This window comes from Megalobrama amblycephala, linkage group LG11 (genome assembly GCF_018812025.1).
Source record: "Megalobrama amblycephala isolate DHTTF-2021 linkage group LG11, ASM1881202v1, whole genome shotgun sequence".
Taxonomy (NCBI): Eukaryota; Metazoa; Chordata; class Actinopteri; order Cypriniformes; family Xenocyprididae; genus Megalobrama; species Megalobrama amblycephala.
Window position 1 is genome coordinate 17343313 of NC_063054.1, and position 18220 is coordinate 17361532.

Here is an 18220-nt window from a genome sequence, read left to right on the forward strand (position 1 = left end):
ATGATCGCTGCAGACCCTCAAAAACTTTAGTATGTTAATGGGTGTGTTGATATCCAGCCGAAGATCAATCAACCATAACTTCAGGCGAGCAGGCTCAGAAGTTAGGAATATGTGGAAAATCACCACTCCTGCATGAGTTCGCACAAGAGAACATAATCTTTTTGTTTTAAGTCAGTTTGAACAATCCAGATAAGCGCAAGTACCATTTTGATTAGCTGTCGTACCTACAATGTTTGTGCACTGTGTGAACAATGAGTGACGTATACGCGAGAGAGATCACTTCCGCCTCTTGCATTAACTATGCCAGAGTGCGTACACACCTCACGCACCGGATGCAGTTGAACATAGTGGTGTATTAGAGGTAAAAAATTAGAAAAATACTGTTCGGTTTCTCACACAAACCAATCGTTTCATGTCTTAGGACATCAATGTGTCGTCACGAGCCACGGTTTAATTTGGATTTGTCTGTGCATGTTTTTTGTTTTTTTTTACTCTCATAGATTTTGTTACCATTGCCATGCATTATACGACAGACAGGACTCAACGGTTGGAGTTAAAAATCATCATTTGTGTTCTACTGAAAAAACAAAGTCACCTACATCTTGGATGCCCTGGAGGTAAGCAGATAAACATCAAATTTTCATTTTTGGGTGAACTAAGATTCTTGACAGTTATCATAGAACATGATCTGAAATGGGAAAATTGTTTAGACTTTTGCTCTGATGGTGCTCAGACCATGGCAGGATGAAGAAAAGGACTGTAGGGACTTATAAAGAGGGTCGCTCCAAAATGACTGGATTATCGATCCATTCAATACAGCAGGTTGGTATTTTAATTTTATTGACTATGACTTTTTTTTTTAAACTATAGTCATATAATGTACATTTAATTATAATGGATGATATTTAAAAAGATTGTTGTCAAACGTATTCATATTATTTCTGCAGCACCTGCAGATTTCAGCTCTGCAGAAGAGGACCAATTCATTGAGATAACGAGTGACTCCACTCTTAGGCTGAGATTTTCATTTCAGACACTGAGTGAATTCTGGCTTGGAGTGGAGAAAGAGTATCCACTCATTGGGCAAAGGAGTCTGACCATTCTTCTTCCCTTTGCTACATCTTCTCTCTGTGAGATTTGGATTTTCAGCTGTTGCTTTCACAGAAAGCAAAATACAGAAAATAATCTCATCTTAACTTTGTGCACATTGAGACTCAGTATCAAGCCTACAACCTTGTTTTGAAAAGTTGTGTACTACAAAAAAGGCTCATTGCAGCCACTAAATAGTGAATATGATTATTCATTTTTTGTTTGTTTTGTTAGTCAATTTTGTTTGTTCTTTTTGCAAAGTGGCAAAATGAAGCAAAGCACTAGTCCAAACTTTTATTGTCTGTTTCTGAATTTGATGTTATCAGAGGCAAAATGCAAACACAATTGCTTTATTATTATTATTTACTTTTAAAGTCTTGTTTCATGCTAAGTGATAATATTTTTGCACTTTTATGTTCTTGAATGTTGAATGTTTTTAATGCTGTTATTTGATGTTATGTTTTTAAAATGTGATGTTAATAAAATAAATTGTAACATATTGTAACAGTTAAACTTAAAGTCAAGTTTATTACCATTTTGTTGGGGCGATTGGGGACAGATGGGGCTTGGAACCCTTCCCTACCTCAAAAGTGGGGAATGGCAGAAAAAGTTTGAGAAACACTGCTTTACACTAACTTTAATAATGAAAATGTGTATGAAATGTTTTGAACTGAAATATTGACTGCATAAATATACAACCATGTTGAATTTCAGCCCATAAAAATGCAAGCCCTAAAAATACAATGCATTTTTTTTTCAATTATTGCAATTCAACAAGCTTTTTTATTTCAAAAACATTTGGCATTAAGTGACTTCCATAGGAGGCCATATATGGCAGCAATGAAATAAGAACATACTTTCAATATTGCCAAAAATTATACACATTGTGCACATTTAGTTAAATATTTAAGTATAAATTCAGTGAGGTGCTTCAGGGACATGACAAAATGCTTAGTGTTCGATAGAAATAAAACATTTTATCATAAAAATTATTAAATTGCAACGATTATTTTTATTCATTATAATGGACAAGTATTGTGAAAAGCTTTTAATTAGTTTTGGTAAACCACCGCTTTAAAAAGTCTGGGGGACTGAAATATTTCTGAATCCCAGGAATGACATTACTATATTTGTAAAATGATTCAATATCTGCAGATTTAGAGGTTCAACTGCTGAGCACCGATTGGTCCAGATTTTATTCTATTGTTTGCTACTGCATAGTCTATATGGCAACATAAGATCAATTATTTAAACTCCAATTCAAATTCACTATGTTCTGAACTTATTGCAAAACATTCCATTGAAATGAATTGTGTTGCTTGTTTTAGCGTGTCACTGCACACAATTCATATGGCTGGGGACAGTAAGTGAACCCCAGTTTAAAATCCAAGTTGGGCTCCACACCTGCCGGTGAAGAGAAAGTGAAGCGCTGCAGCAGAGAGGAGAAAAACAGGAACAGCTCCATTCGTGCCAGCTGCTCCCCAAGACACACTCTCTTTCCTGAAAATCAGAGAAAATTATGAGGGTAATCATAATAAGTGTCTTTTTATGGGGGGCTTGTACAGCATTTATCAATGTATTTGGATTACTTTCGTGGAAACAGAGTTTGCCTATACCTAGAGAAAAAGGTAAAAAGGCGTCTCTCCTCCTGAAATTGCCCTCAACATCCAGGAAGTGACCTGGATTAAAAGAGTGAGGCGTCTCCCACTCCGACTCATCAAACAGCACTGATGTCAAACTGCCTGTCACTATTGTGCCCTGCAGAACCACAAGAGGCTTAACAAGAGTAAAATTATACACACAACTCTTACTGTGCTTAAACTAATAGGTTTTGCTAAAGTCCACATTCTTATAGTGCTTTAAACATCACTAAGCCCACCTTTGGGATAGAGTATTGTCCTATCTGAGTATCTTCCGCAGTAGCTCGGACTGCATTTATTGGGATAATATTTCCAATCCTCTGTATCTCATGAATGACAGCATTGGTGAAGGGCATGTTGTCCCTGTCTGATAAATATGGCTGCCGTGACCCTCCCACAACACGATCAATCTCCTCCTGAACTTTGGCTGAAGATACAAAATTGTGAAAGAATGTGAGTATACGTACTACTTTTATTGTGCATATGAATGCCATTCCTCACATAATCTCTCACCCTGTATCTCAGGATATTTTATCATGTAGAGAAGACCCCAGTACAGAGTGGTGGAGGTGGTCTCAGTTCCCGCTACAAACAGATCCAGAGTACAGATGCACAAGTTCTCCACATCAAACCCAGCGGCTGTGTCGTCCTTAAGCTAAACAAGATGAAAGAGAGCCATTTCAATTCAATAGCCATACATTATTATTACCAGAGCATTCCTGTACCAGCACACTTACTGACGCCCCCTCAGAAAAGGTCTTACTTTTTCCATCTCAGCAAGGAAGCAGTCAATGTAGTCTCGAGGATTTGATGGATCATAATCCGCTTTGTGTGCATTCACCTTCTCTCGAACAAAGCCAATCACTTCTTTCCACAGAGTAATAATTTTCTTGTGTGGTCCAGGCAGTCGCCGCATGAGCCATGGGAGCATGTTATAAAGCTAAAGAAATCAAAACAAAAAGTAGATGAGCAATGAAAGAAAGCAAAGTTAACTTATTAAAATGAGATTGTGTACTTGAGCCCAGATGCTTCCTTCCAGATAAATAGCTTCATTGATGTTCTTCAACAGAGACTGGAAGTCATGGTCACTGTACTCAAATCGATTACCAAACACAAGGACACAGATCACATTTGAGACAGCATTGTTCAGCAGAAAGTGAGGGTCAAATGGTCGACCTGGAACAGTCTTGTTGTAAATCACACTGTGCTTACAATGCAATTGTCAATTATTTTCAGTCAACAAACCCAGGTGCTGCAGTAAATACCTTGTTCATTTGAAATGGCTTCATTCAGAAAGCAACACTCAAGACTGATGGATGGCTCTAAACTTTTCTTTCCCAATCCGAAGTTTCGAAGAGTTGAGAGTGCAAATCTCCTCTGATGCCTCCATTTATAGCCATTGGCAACAAATAAACCTGTTCACAAAACTGACGCTTTACAGTTAATAGATTACTGACAATTTATGGTGAAATGTTAAAAATTAACATTCTGATAATAAACTGACCTCTGTCTCCAGTGATGTCATTAAATAAAGGTAATGTGGGTCGATCAGCGAGGTTATCACCCTGTAGTGTATAGACGTCCTTCACTAGTTTATATCCATTCAACACAACAATTCTTGATCCAAAAATTCTTAGGCTGAAAATCTTGCCATATTTTTCTGCAAACTGAAACATATCAACATATCTTAGAAATAATAGTAGGTTTGTGACATGTGACAAACTATAAAAGACCAAAGTTTAGCTGCATTTTCCAACATTATATAAAAAAAAAATCTAAACAAACAAACATTCATTAATTCAGACATGTATATTAGTTTAAGATTTATTCATTTAAACCATGGCTAGCTGGTTTAACTAGTTTTAGCTGTACCGTTTAACATTCCCAGCCTGACCAGCTGGAAATATAACACTGTCAGAACTTTAGTTCCTGAAATAATAATAAGTACACTTAAGTATTGTCTACTTTTTAGAAATACTTTATTTTTCATGATTCATGCATTCATAGGCTACTGTTATAACTTTTACATGTTTGGGATATTCTATTACATAGTTCATTGTTATAGCAGGAGCATATTTATGTTCCTAGGTCTACCCTAACCCTGACCCTGTGAACATGGGACCCTTCGTCATGTGTCCATTACTTGCCAATTGCTGTAGTCTATATAAATATGGTGAACACAGAACATGGAAACTCTGTTTCAGGTGTCCCCATAATGCATCTGTGAAGTTTCAGCTTGAAATACCACATGGATGTTTTTTTATACCATGTTTTATCTGCGTATTTTTGGGTGGGAGTAAACTGCACATTTAACAGTACTTTATCAACGTGCTAACGAAGCACATTCAGAAAGACAATTTGCAAACATCACAAAATTTATATGAAATTGGAACATGAACAGTTGGTATGGATCCATCTTTGAGAATCATCATGCAAATCCTGTGTTTTACTGACCCTTGTGTGCAAAGCAGACTAGTGTAAAATTATATACTGGTATATTTATTTATCTGGACACATTCTCTTCATAAATAAAATTTCACCTCTGTCATTAGTGGCTCAGATGGCAGGAGTTTATGGAGACTCATGTTTATTATTGTAGCCATTAAAAGATCAGTGATTTATCGGATATAAGCTGGGACATATAATGAGCTCAGGGATGGTCGATTTTGAGTGCTGCTGTCCAGCAGAGTTTTACACTGACCTAACTCACCTACCTTCACGTAGCTGTAGTAATCCTGAAAACATTCAAGTATGTTTGATTAGGGTTGTTGTCAGGTTTTGGATACCGGGGCTCCGATGCTCCGACGCAGTTTTCAAAGTACTACTGTATCACACACTGTACCGATTAGGGGTGTGACGAGACAGTTATCTCACGAGACGAGACTCGAGATTGAGTTCACGAGACGAGACAAGATTTTTACACACTATTTTTAAAAAATCCTCAATGGCGAAATACATGACTAGAAAAAATATTCTGCAGGTGTATTTGAAATGTTTTAACTAATCATCTTGTAATGAATGTCATTTCAGTTCTACTTTCTGAGTATGAATTATCTTATGCAGTAAAAGACAACAATACTCAAGTACTGTAAAAGGTTTTGCCACTAACTCAACTAACTCACTAACTCAACTGACTGACTTCTCTTCTATGATTTTAGTCTCTTCAGACCTCACTGTACATGATTTATGAGCTTCTAAAACTACTGACCTCCTAACTGAACACCTTTTCACAAACAGATCATAGAAATAAAAACAGTATAAATAAAAATGGTAATACTTTACAATAAGGTCTCATTTATTAACATTAATGTATTAACCAACATCAACTAACAATGAGCAATATATGTGCTACAGTATTTATTAATCTTTGTTTATGTTAGTTAATAAAAATAGTCATTCATTGTTAGTTCATGATAGTTCACAGTGCATTAACTGATGTTAACAAATGAAACCGTATTGTTTGTGCTTAATAAGATTAAGAGAAAACTGTTATTCATTTTTATGGTAACACTTTACAATAAGTACAACCATAATCGCACTCTCTCAATATTGAAAGACCAAATTTTTCTTTGATACAGAGCTAAGAGAACTACAATGCTCAGCCTAAAATAGCTTTCATATTGAGAGATATTTGCAATCATCAGGGAGCCGCTTTCAAAATGCAGGGTATTGAAATTGCGTTTGAATGCGCGCTCGCGGTGGCATATTCTTTCCTAATCATCCTAACACTCTGTCATGGCAATATCACGAGACTACTTTTCGCCTCGACGAGAAATCTCGTCACATTTTAGTCTTGCGAGATCTCATGACACGCCCCTAGTACCGATGCTTGTATCGAAATGACAATACCACGTGATTGATGACGTTTGAAGCTTCAAACGTCAAGCAGTGTCGAAAAATCGAGACAGCTGGTTTGAAAAAAAATGGTGCTTCAGCTGATGCATAATGCTGCTAATTTCACACTGTGTTAAAAGCTTCGAGTAATGAACCATTTCTCACAATTTGATGAAAGCCTCAAATGCTTCAGAAAGCCTCGGTTTCCCATCACTAACAAAAACTACCCCAAGGGGGAAAACAAGACTTGACTCGACTCAACGGAACACACGTGAGGGAAAATACGGCGACGAACCAGGGGTGTGTTTCCCAAAAGCATCGTTAGCCAACTAACATCATAAGTTCTGTTGTTACTTACATAATTCAACGATTTGGCGTTTCCCGAAACCACAGTTCAAACAAACTTTCGCAAACTGCATCGCAAACGTACTCGGTTACTAACATAACCTCGGTATAACATAACCTTACTGAAGCCTTTTCCAATAATGCAGTGTAACTGCATCGTCATTGGTTCACTCATAGACAAGTTGTTGATGATGGTGCAGCATAGCTGCGCGGCCTATGGCGACAAAGCGCGCGAAAAAGCCCGCCAAAAAGGGCGGGGCTTATGGCTATATAAGCAGGCATTTCGCAATAGGATTTCAGTTCATATGACTGAAGCGACGACACTGAAGCCGCAGCCTCGTGGCACGGCATGTAACGCAGTACTCGTTCCGTATCTCAGGGAAATTATGTTTTATTAACGTAGTTCAGGAGGAACAAGTGTTCTAACATCTTAATGATTATGTCATCTCAACCAGCTGTCAACAATCTGTAATCAACGTATCTACCCAATCGGCATGAGTTCAGGCCTGTATATAATCACAGTCAAAACTCACCCAAGGATCCTCGACAGTTTCCAGAATCCCTCCACCACCCCGTCTCCTCACACTCTCTGGGTTACTTCATATAATCTAAAAGGGGGGGGTACTCTGTGTTCGGGCCGATTACCGAGCTCGGAGCCCTCTCTCCGGACAGCACGCCAAATACGTTTACCAATTTATTTACCTGACTTATTTGTAAGTGTGAACTCGTGAACCGAGGTTACGTAAGTAACCGAGTACGTTCCCTTTCGATCCTTCACTCGTACTGCGTATGAGGAATGAATTCAACCGCGCCGTGCCACAGCAGGGAATGACTGGACTTGTCTTGGACACCGCAGGGAACCAGCAGACAAGTGAGAAGGCCGAAGCCGTCGAACCCATGTGTTACACTTGCAAAAGGGGAGTTAACTCCCGGACTGGCATGAAGCGGCGCTCGATAGAGGCCGCTGTATCATACCGAGAGGACCCGAGCTTGTAAGGTCGGGATATCCAAATTATAAAATCTGACAAAAGTGGACGGCGAGGACCAGCCGGCCGCCTCACAGATGTCTTTAATAGAAACTCCACTGGACCAGGCCCAAGAGGAAGCCATTCCTCTAGTGGAGTGGGCTCTAACTCCTATGGGGCAGTTCAGGCCCATAGAGGAGTAACAAAGAGCAATAGCGTCGACTATCCAATGCGAAAGACATTGCTTTACAACCGAAGACCCTTTGGTGCGGCCGCCAAAGCAGATAAAGAGCTGATCGGATTGCCGGAAAGGCTGTGATCGCTCAACATAGGTCCTCAATGCCCTGACAGGGCAGAGTAATTCCAGCTCTTGCTCGTCCGACGAGGGAGGAAGCGCTATGAGGGAAATGACCTGTGCTCTGAATGGAGTCGAGAGCACCTTAGGAATGTAGCCATGCCTAGGTTTCAAAACGACTTTGGAGTCGTTGGGCCCGAACTCAAGGCATGCAGGGCTCACAGAAAGGGCCTACAAGTCGCCAACACACTTGACCGATGCTAGTGCAAGTAGCAGAGCGGTTTTGAGCGTCAGGAGCCTGAGGTCAGCTGACCGTAGTAGCTCAAAGGGGGGCCCTTTGAGAGCTCTGAGGACCAAAGAGAGGTCCCAGGTGGGAACGGTGAGAGGACGAGGTGGATTCAATCGCCTAGAACCTCTCAAGAAACGCACCACAAGGCTGTTTCGTCCCACAGACTGGCCAGCGATAAGAGCGTGAAACACTGCGATGGCTGCTACGTAAACCTTCAGCGTTGAAGGGGTGCGACCCATATCTAAACGCCCTTGGAGGAAAGACAGTATCGGTGATATGTCACACTCCACAGGGTCTATGTTGCGTGCAGAGCACCAGTCAACAAAGACCTACCATTTCTGGGCATAGAGGCGTCTCGTGGACGGGGCTCTCGCCTGAGAGATGGTATTTAGCACGTCCCCTGGGAGGTTTGCAGGCTCCCATCGAGAGACCAGAGGTACAGAGTTCTGGCTGGGGATGCCAGATCGTCCTGTTCGCCTGAGAGAGGAGGTCTCGTCTCAGGGGGATCGGCCACGGAGCTTTCGTGGAAAGCCTGAACAGCTCTGAGGACCAGACTTGGCTCCTCCAGAGCAGGGCCACTAGGAGGATTCTGTGTTTGTCTTCCCCGATTCGTCTGATGACCTGAGGGATCAGAGCGATCGGGGGAAATGCGTAAAGGAGGGTGCTGGGCCAGACATGGGCCAGCGCATCTTCCTCCTTCGAGAAATAAATTGGGCAGTGAAAGTTGTCTTCTGAGGCGAAGAGGTCTATCTCTGCTATCCCGAAGAACTCCCAGATCGTGAGAACCGTCTGGGGGTGGAGCATCCACTCGTCTAAGGGGACATTGCTCCGAGATAGCATATCTGCTCCCAAGTTCGTTCTCCCGGGTATATGAGTCGCTTTGAGTGACTGTAACCTCGGTAATGCCCACTCCAGAAGACACTTCACTAGTGCACATAAGCGGCTGGATGAAAGGCCGCCCTGGTGATTTATGTATGACACCACTGTCATGCTGTCCGACTGGACTAGGACGTGGCGTCCCGTCAGGTGTGCCTGAAACGCCTGAAGGGCTCGGATAACTTCCAGTATCTCAAGGTAGTTGATGTGCAGATGGCTTTCTTCACGAGACCGCGAGCCGAAGGCCGGTCTGCCCTCGCAAAGAGCTCCCCAACCCATGTAGGATGCATCTGTCGAGAGCACCGTCCTTCTGGACACTGCCTGTAGGGGTACTCCATGACTGAACCATACAGGGTTCGTCCAGGGTTTCAAGGCTGTCAAACAGGCCTGAATGACCATGAGACGCAGGCGGCCATGTCGCCAGGCATGAGGAGGGACCCGAAACTTCAACCAGTATTGCAGAGGACACATCCGAAGAAGGCCGAGCTGCAGAACCGGGGAGGCTGAAGCCATCAGCCCTAGCATCCTCTGGAAAAACTTCAGAGGAAAGTAGGCTTTGTTCCTGACTGAAGCCGTGAGCTGCTGGATGGCCAGGGCGTGTTCTGGCGAGACTACAGCCGTCATACGGACAGAGTCGAAAACTGCACCCAGGAACTTGATACGTTGGCTGGGGAGCAGTGAGCTCTTGGCAAAGTTGATCCTGAGTCCCAGGCACTCCAAGTGGCTGAGGAGCACGGATCTGCGAAGTTCTAGCTCGGCTCGGGACTGGGCGAGAATCAGCCAGCAATCAAGATAATTCAGAACTCGGATTCCCATCTGTCTTAGTGGGGAAAGCGCCGCGTTCTTGCACTTGGTAAAAGTGCGAGGAGCTAGGGACAGCCCAAAGGGAAGGACCGTATATTGGTAAGCCACGCCCTTGAATGCAAATCTCAAGAATCGCCTGTGATGGGGGGCTATCTGGATGTGAAAGTAAGCATCTTTCAGGTCCAGTGAGCAGAACCAATCCACGGGGCAAATCTGCGCAAGGATCTGTTTCAGCGTTAACATCTTGAACTTCCGTCTCATGAGGGAAAGGTTCAGGAGTCTGAGGTCTAAGATGGGTCTGAGACTGCCATCTTTCTTGGGGACGAGGAAATAATGGCTGTAGAACCCCGACTCACTCTCTGAGGGGGAGACTATTTCTATAGCTCCCTTCCCTAACAGAGACATCACTTCGGCTCGGAGGACGTGAGCATCGTCCGTGTTGACTGAAGTGGGAAGCACCTCGCCAAAGTGCGGAGGTCTGCAAGCAAACTGGAGCGAGTAGCCTTGAGTTATTATCCCCAGGACCCACTTTGACACTCCGGGGATGGCCTGCCAGGCCTCGATCCGTGTGACAAGGGGTTGAATGGCGCCGGGTGGCGGGCCGCTGAGAGGGGGCCCGCACACTGGCGAGTGTGGAAGAGGAAAATTGCTCTTTCTTTGAGAAGGTAAAATATTTATTGTGTTCGCCATAACAATAACGTTTTGCCGCAACAGCAGTGAACCCTGGTAGCAGAACACATGAACCGTCCCCCGTGCCCGGAACTGAACGGGGCAGAGGGGGGACTTTGCCCCTTCATCTTCTCTCCCTTTAGATCAGGAAGACTTGGGAGGCATCGGGTCCAGCTCAATCTTTGGCCGGGGGCCCTGACTTTACCTCGGGAAGGAGGAGCGCCTGGCGGGACGAGCTCGACAGCGCTGTTCCTTAGGGGGTGCTGCCTGGGAGGTAGAGGGGGCAGGCTTGCTCTGCTGAGCTGGCGCAGTCCTGGGGCAGCTAGAAGCAGAGGTACAGCTGGAGCGCTTGGGCAGGAAGTGTCGCATAGCCAGGGACGACTTCTGAGCTGCGGTGAAACGCTCTGTGGCAGGAACTACTCATCCAGTCTACTGCGCGTTGGATCTTCAGGTGGGGCCCATTCAAGGTCGAGTTCCTCGATGGCCTTGGAGAGGACGCGGAACAGCTCGGCATCCATCCCGGGCCTGCAGACGATGGGCTCCAGCGACGGCAGATGGGTGGGGTTTTCCTCAGAATCACCGGCCCATTCCTCCGTTTCAGAAGCCGCGAGAGACATGGAGTCATCATCAAGCGGCTCATCTTCAGAACCGCAGAAAGAGACATGGTCGCTTGCATCAGCCGAGGGACGCAGCTCAGGGCGGGAGAACAGGACGGGGGACTGCTCTCTCGTGGGAGAGGGTGAGCCGGCGTGAGCTCATCCAACTCCGGCCGCTCTACCTCGCTGTCTCTTCCTAGCCGGCTCGCGGGAGGAAGAAGACGGGAGGGCACGAAGAAGGCGATCCGCGAGCACTCATCTCGTTCTCACAGTGAGAACATGAGGTCCCGGTGAGCGCAGCCTCTGCGTGGGGCTTGCCCAGGCAGCCAACGCACTCACGTGCCCGTCATCCTCAAGCAGAGGGGCTCTGCATGTGCCACAAGTGTGGCGCGGCATTTGCAACAACGCCGTCGCCGTGAAAACAGCGTTTGAGGGGCTCTTTTAGAGCGGCGAGGGCCGCTGAAAGCTCTTTTAGAGTGGCAAGAGCCGCTGGAAGCTCTTTTAGAGCGGCGAGAACCGCTAGGAAAAGCTCTTTTAGAGCAGTGATAAATCGCGGGAAAATGCTCTATTTAGACGCACTGGATGACGGCAGGAGACACGCTGAGGGGCGGCCGGAAGCGGGCGGCTCGAGAGCGGCGCTCAAGGCGGCAGTCTGCAAGTGCGCCGGCGCTGTCTTCGTCCGGCGAGCTCAGCTCAGTCCGCTGCGGGAGCCTCTTCGACGCCGGCGAGAGCTTCTTCCAGGCGGTGAAGGCTTCAGCTTCAGAGATCAGCGAGGAGATGTGTAGTCATCGCTGAAGGAGAGAGAACTGAAATCCTATGGCGAAATGCCTGCTTATAGAATTGTAATCCCCGCCCTTTTTGGCGGGCTTTTCCGCACGCTTTGTCGCCATAAGCCACGCAGCTATGCCACGCCGTCATTGGTTCAACAACTTGTCTACGAGTGAACCAATGACGATGCAGTTACACTGCGTTACTGAAAAAGGCTTCAGTAACGGGGAAAAAGGAGACCTTTCCCCATACGCAGTACGAGTGAAGTATCGAAAGGGAACTTGTGTGGTTGGAACGACAGCTCTCGAGCTGTGGTTAGAAGCATAGTTTCCTGTTTTTATGACATGTGGACTTAATAAATCGTTATCTTGAACAAAATAAGCTGACATTAATTACAATATATATCTTTTATTTCGAATATATACAAATGTCATTTATATATTTTAGTTTGTCAAGAGATTTAAAGCACCGTTTTTGAAGAGTGCGCATGTGCATACATGCTCTAGTACTTCGGTCAGAACAAGCATTTGATTTAATCTGGAAATAAATCAAAATAACTGAGGAAAATGATAAATAGTCCTCTATACCATGTCCATAATTTATTGCAGAAATTCCAGCATTAATTCGATCTCAAACAAATTAATTTAAAGAAGTTATTACTCCACCACCTGCGTGACGTCATTCACCAACGTGGCTGAACGACAGGTTTGCGACAATACGGTTTCGGGAAACAGTCATGACTAGCTAGATGATTTGTTCATCGATGCATCGTACTATGCTAGTTCTGTAGCGAGTAACATCGTTGTTCGGGAAACGCACCCCAGCACAGGACTGCAAACACAAGGAGGAAAAATAGGAGAGCAAACAAAGCAGGTAATGAGGGAGGAAAGGTTGGGCAAATAAACCAAAATCAGGTAACAAGATGGGTGGGGTCAAGACAATAGACATGAGAGTACATGGCACAAAGAAACACATGACAAGCCATGTGCTCACACCAAACATGACAAAAACACAAGCACATGGCCAGTGAAAACAAATCACAAGACGTGCTCAAAACAATGAAATGTGAAAACAATGGTGGCGCCGTGGGTGGAAACTGTGGAAGCATACAGATTAAGGGGCGGTAATATTATAATAAGATCCCCTTCCTACGTCACAAGGAGAGCAAAATCTGAACAGCTTGTTTTTTCACATGCTTGCAGTCAGAGAAAGGCTTACAAAACAAAATTGCTGGGTTATCCTTTTTCACAGTTTACACCAGAGACCCGATTATAGCACTTAAAGGTGCCCTAGAATTGAAAATTGAATTTACCTCGGTATAGTTAAATAATTAGAGTTCTGTATATGGAAATGACATACAGTGAGTCTCAAACACCATTGTTTCCTCCTTGTTATGTAAATTTGATTTGTGCAAAAGACCTCTGAAGAACAGGCGAATCTCAACATAACACTGACTGTGACGCAACAGTCGTGATCATTAATATCTACGCCCCCAACTTTTGCATATGCCAGCCTATGTTCAAGGGTTTAGACAAGCCAGTATTAACGTCTGGAGCTGTGCACAGCTGAATTGTCAGACTTTATGCAGGTAAGCAAGCAAGGACAATAGCAGATATATAACTGACATGATCCATGATATCATGATATTTTTAGTGATATTTGTAAATTGTCTTTCTAAATGTTTCATTAGCATGTTGCTAATGTACTGTTAAATGTGGTTAAAGTTACCATTGTTTCTTACTTTTTTCACAGAGACAAGAGCCGTCGTTATTTTCATTATTAAACACTTGCAGTCTGTATAATTCATAAACACAACTTCATTCTTTATAAATCACTCCAACAGTGTAGCATTAGCCATTAGCCACGGAGCACTATGAAACTCATTCAGAATCAAATGTAAACATCCAAATAAATACTATACTCACATGATCTGATTCATACATGCAGCATGCATGATGAACACTTTGTAAAGATCCATTTTGAGGGTTATATTAGCTGTGTGAACTTTATGCAATGTATTATAGAGTTGCGAGCTTGGGGGCGGGGAGCGCGAGAATTTAAAGGGGACACGCACAGAATCTGATCATACTTAATTATTCCGCAAAATAGGCAGTTAAAAAATTGAATAATAAAAAATCTATGGGGTATTTTGAGCTGAAACTTCACAGATACATTCAGGGGACACCTTAGACGTATATTACATCTTGTTTCATGATATGTCCCCTTTAAGTTCATATGGAAGCTTGTTTCCACCACTGAATAAAACAATTACCTTTTATTTTTTATTCAGTGGTGGAAATTAGCTTCCATATGAACTTAAGCCTTAGTCAGAATGAAAAAGGCAGCCCAACTATATAACTCATAATTGCAAGCACTTATACACGGGAAATGTCAGATTTTCATTATATGTCCCCTTTAAGTTCATATGGAAGCTTGTTTCCACCACTAAATAAAAAATGTAATTGCACCATTTCATTTAAGAAACCTTGCACAAGGCGGAAATTCAAAAACTGACCCAATCACCCTTATTTCACCCTAAGTTAAAAAATTCATAGGGTATGTCAGGTTTTTATGATCAGCAAACTTAGTTGGACAATTTCATTCAGAGACCATGACTAACGTTATAACTTAGCCTACGAGTCAACTGTTGTCAGGTAACGTTTTACATAATGTTATAATATGCAAGTGAAACACAAACAAACAGATCCAACTCTGAAATGGCAGATTATTATTAAGTCAACAAGAATTTACAGACAATGCGAAATCTACTTTAATTACAATGGTTGATTAACGATACAATCTTATATATAGGCCTACAGTTGTTATGCCGAGTTCTGCATAACGTAGGCTATATGCCAATTGCATGCACCTCCAAGTAGGCTACTTTAAAAACGATACAATATTCTTTGTGGGGTTCATTAATGGTGATAAATAATTCGGCAGAACCAGTGGCGTAGCGTCTGGGCATGCAAGGTATGCACGTGCATATGGGCCCGGACGGATTGGGGGCCCGCTATTACGGGCTTAACCCCAAAGTATACTTCGGGCGTCCGCAGACCGTCCGCATCACGAACATTCATCATCAGGAGGGTTCGCGGACGTCCGCACTCCCCGTCCGCGTGCAGCCCAATTTTCGTGATGACATGGACAGTGCGTGTACTGTACAACAGCCCTTGCGAGAGTGAATTGAGTGCTTAAAAACAAAAGTCCACTAGATAATGCGCAGTGCACACGCCGAATGCGTCTTTCTGCAGCCAAATACTTTCAAAGGCTCGCAGGCACGTCTGTGCGCGAGACAGAACCCGTGTACATATGTTCAGAAAAATGAAGTAGCCTATATTATTAATGTTGTCAATAACTTGCTATAGCCTTTCTAATTTTAAATGAGTCATAATGGTTTAAAAAAAAAAAAAAAAAAAAAAAACGGATACGTCTGCACATTTTAAAATAGGCTCCTGCTGTGAATAAATGTAACTCGTACTGGCTGGGGTGGATACTCTTTATTCAACGAAATAAAATGCACATAAAACGTGACGGAAACATATTTAGAGAAGAAACTTTTAGTAAATTTATTAGGAATAAAACGTGCATTAAAAAAGTCTTTGACAGAATAATTAATTCATAACTTAATAACATAAATCTTAGGACTCATCGCATTTTTTTTTTTTTTTTTTTTTTTTTTACATTTTTTAAATGCAAAGTCAAAATATAGTGTTGTCATTCCTATAAATGTTTTTTTTTTTTAAACAAGTTTTGTCTGCATGTTAGTGATAATATCTTATTCATATTAAAGTCCTGGGACTCATTCGCATAAGACGCACATCCCCTCCACCCCCCGCGAAACCGAGGGGGGCCCGTGAAAATTTTTTGCATACGGGCCGGGGGCTGACTTGCTACGCCACTGGGCAGAACAGATGTTGAAGGCTACCTGCAGAGATTTACATCCACCTCTTTTCTCAGCATTAATGACTTACCTCCCGTGAGATGCATGCAGAACTCGCCATAACACCTGTTAGCGGTTTTGTCCCCTGAATGGGCGCGCATCCAGTATTGTTTGAATACAAGAAACCCGTCCATAAAGCCTATGTAGTGGATATTTGTTAAGATCATAGTAGCAGTTCAGTTAAGATCATGCGGTTGCCTACTATCGGAAACGATTATGTATAACGTTTCAGTGTTATTTTTTGTCATCATATTTAATTGTTTATATATATATATATATATATATATATATATATATATATATATATATATATATATATATATATATATATATATAAAATTATGTTTAATTAAAATAGTTTAATTATCGTCATGATGTGTCTCGTCTTCAAAATTAAAAACTGTCATTTTCGTCAATAATTTTTTATGGAGATTAACGTTTGCAGCAGTCACCGCTTCTTTGCTTTTAAAAAAAATGACAGTTTTTAATTTTGAAGACGAGACACATCATGACGATAATTAAACTATTTTAATTAAACATAATTTTATATATATATATATATATATATATATATATATAAACAATTAAATATGATGACAAAAAATAACACTGAAACGTTATACATAATCGTTTCCGATAGTAGGCAACCGCATGATCTTAACTGAACTGCTACTATGATCTTAACAGATATCCACTACATAGGCTTTATGGACGGGTTTCTTGTATTCAAACAATACTGGATGCGCGCCCATTCAGGGGACAAAACCGCTAACAGGTGTTATGGCGAGTTCTGCATGCATCTCACGGGAGGTAAGTCATTAATGCTGAGAAAAGAGGTGGATGTAAATCTCTGCAGGTAGCCTTCAACATCTGTTCTGCCCAGTGGCGTAGCAAGTCAGCCCCCGGCCCGTATGCAAAAAATTTTCACGGGCCCCCCTCGGTTTTTTATATATATATATAATAGGCTACGTTTAGTTAGACTTAACTGGAATTTTACCTCTGTAAACTGAAGATGAATCTTACTATTATCGACATGATGAAGATCTCCTATAATCGGCAAATACCATGGTCCAGGAGGAAAGTTCTTAGGCGCTTTATTTCTGATATAATCACTCAGCAATAAAAACACACACGAAAATATCAAAATACTTTTGACATCGATCCACTCGTAAAGGTGCAACAGGTCCATAATGACTGACACTACTGGATTGTTGTGTAAGAGTTTAAGCGGAGGTCGAACCAGATCCAAGTGGGCAGGGTTTAAATGACCAGTGTTACAAGATATTCGGTTCCTGAAACATTATGTTCCACTGGGTGGCGCTTACGCGAATATTCATGATATCCTCCTATTGTGGGCGTGTCCTTGAGACAACGCGCAAGCGAATGGAACTGAAAATATCAGTACACGCTTCTCAAATTGCAACTGTTTAATAGATTATTTCGAAAAGGTAATAAAATATTCCTTTGGAATATACCTTTGGAGCTTTGTTTTGATGACAGTCTTCTTGCCAGCAGCTACTTAAAGAACGTTATTTTTGTTTAAAATATTATAATTATGATAGGAAATTATAATTCAGTTTCGTTATATTTAATGTTTAAGGCACGATATTGCAGCACAAAACCCTGAAATGTGTCAAAAAAATAACACATACTCAAACAACCTTATGTATCTGATTTAAAACAATTTAAAAAGCAGTCAAATAAAATAATTCTGATAATAATAATAATATAATTTATTTCTGTGAGGTAATACAGCACAAATGCACAGAAAAAAATAGACAGCTACTTTACAAGATGACGTTATTTGTTATTATCATTACCAATGTCATATGGTTTTGTTTTGCTTTTGTGATGTTTCTACATTACACTCATCATCTTGTAAAGTCGCTGTCTGTTTCAGACTGGATGTGAGAGCTGAAGTCTTGCATAGCTCTGGCAGTGTGTGATCTGGACATCCATGAAGGCTGTTCCCGAGTGCCAAGGCCCTGTTTTAATAATTACCTCAGATCCTCACATTTAGCATTGCTTCTTTTCACACATTGTTTTGAATTTTTAAATGTCTTTTCAATTTGAGTTACATTCATAGAGTAATTACTTCTGTACTTGT

General features: G+C 42.1%; 1 protein-coding gene across 3 annotated transcripts; it reads right to left on the reverse strand.

Annotated features, from left to right (window-relative positions):
* Positions 1 to 1711: 1711 nt before the first annotated feature.
* LOC125277848 (cytochrome P450 2J2-like) lies at positions 1712 to 17339 on the reverse strand. Of its 3 annotated transcripts, none has more exons than XM_048206381.1 (9): positions 17111 to 17339; positions 4234 to 4396; positions 3995 to 4144; positions 3745 to 3905; positions 3493 to 3669; positions 3243 to 3384; positions 2969 to 3156; positions 2706 to 2847; positions 1712 to 2589 (listed from the first exon to the last, which is right to left on the reverse strand). In XM_048206381.1, exons 1-9 carry the CDS (start codon positions 17300 to 17302, stop codon positions 2414 to 2416), a joined length of 1491 nt encoding a protein of 496 aa, XP_048062338.1. In that variant the 5' UTR covers positions 17303 to 17339; the 3' UTR covers positions 1712 to 2413. The 3 variants fall into 3 exon arrangements, with proteins under 3 accessions (XP_048062338.1, XP_048062340.1, XP_048062339.1); XM_048206383.1 differs by having other exon boundaries at positions 17137 to 17286; XM_048206382.1 differs by lacking the exon at positions 17111 to 17339 and adding an exon at positions 16145 to 16189.
* Positions 17340 to 18220: the final 881 nt, after the last annotated feature.

Coding starts and splice junctions, on each gene's coding strand:
- LOC125277848 (XM_048206381.1), bottom strand. CDS start 17,302: ATGGACCTGTTGCACCTTTACGAGTGGATCGATGTCAAAAGTATTTTG. Junction 3,670..3,744: donor AAGGAAGCATCTGGGCTCAA/GTACACAATCTC, acceptor TGATTTCTTTAG/CTTTATAACATGCTCCCATG. Junction 2,590..2,705: donor CTTTTTACCTTTTTCTCTAG/GTATAGGCAAAC, acceptor TCTGATTTTCAG/GAAAGAGAGTGTGTCTTGGG.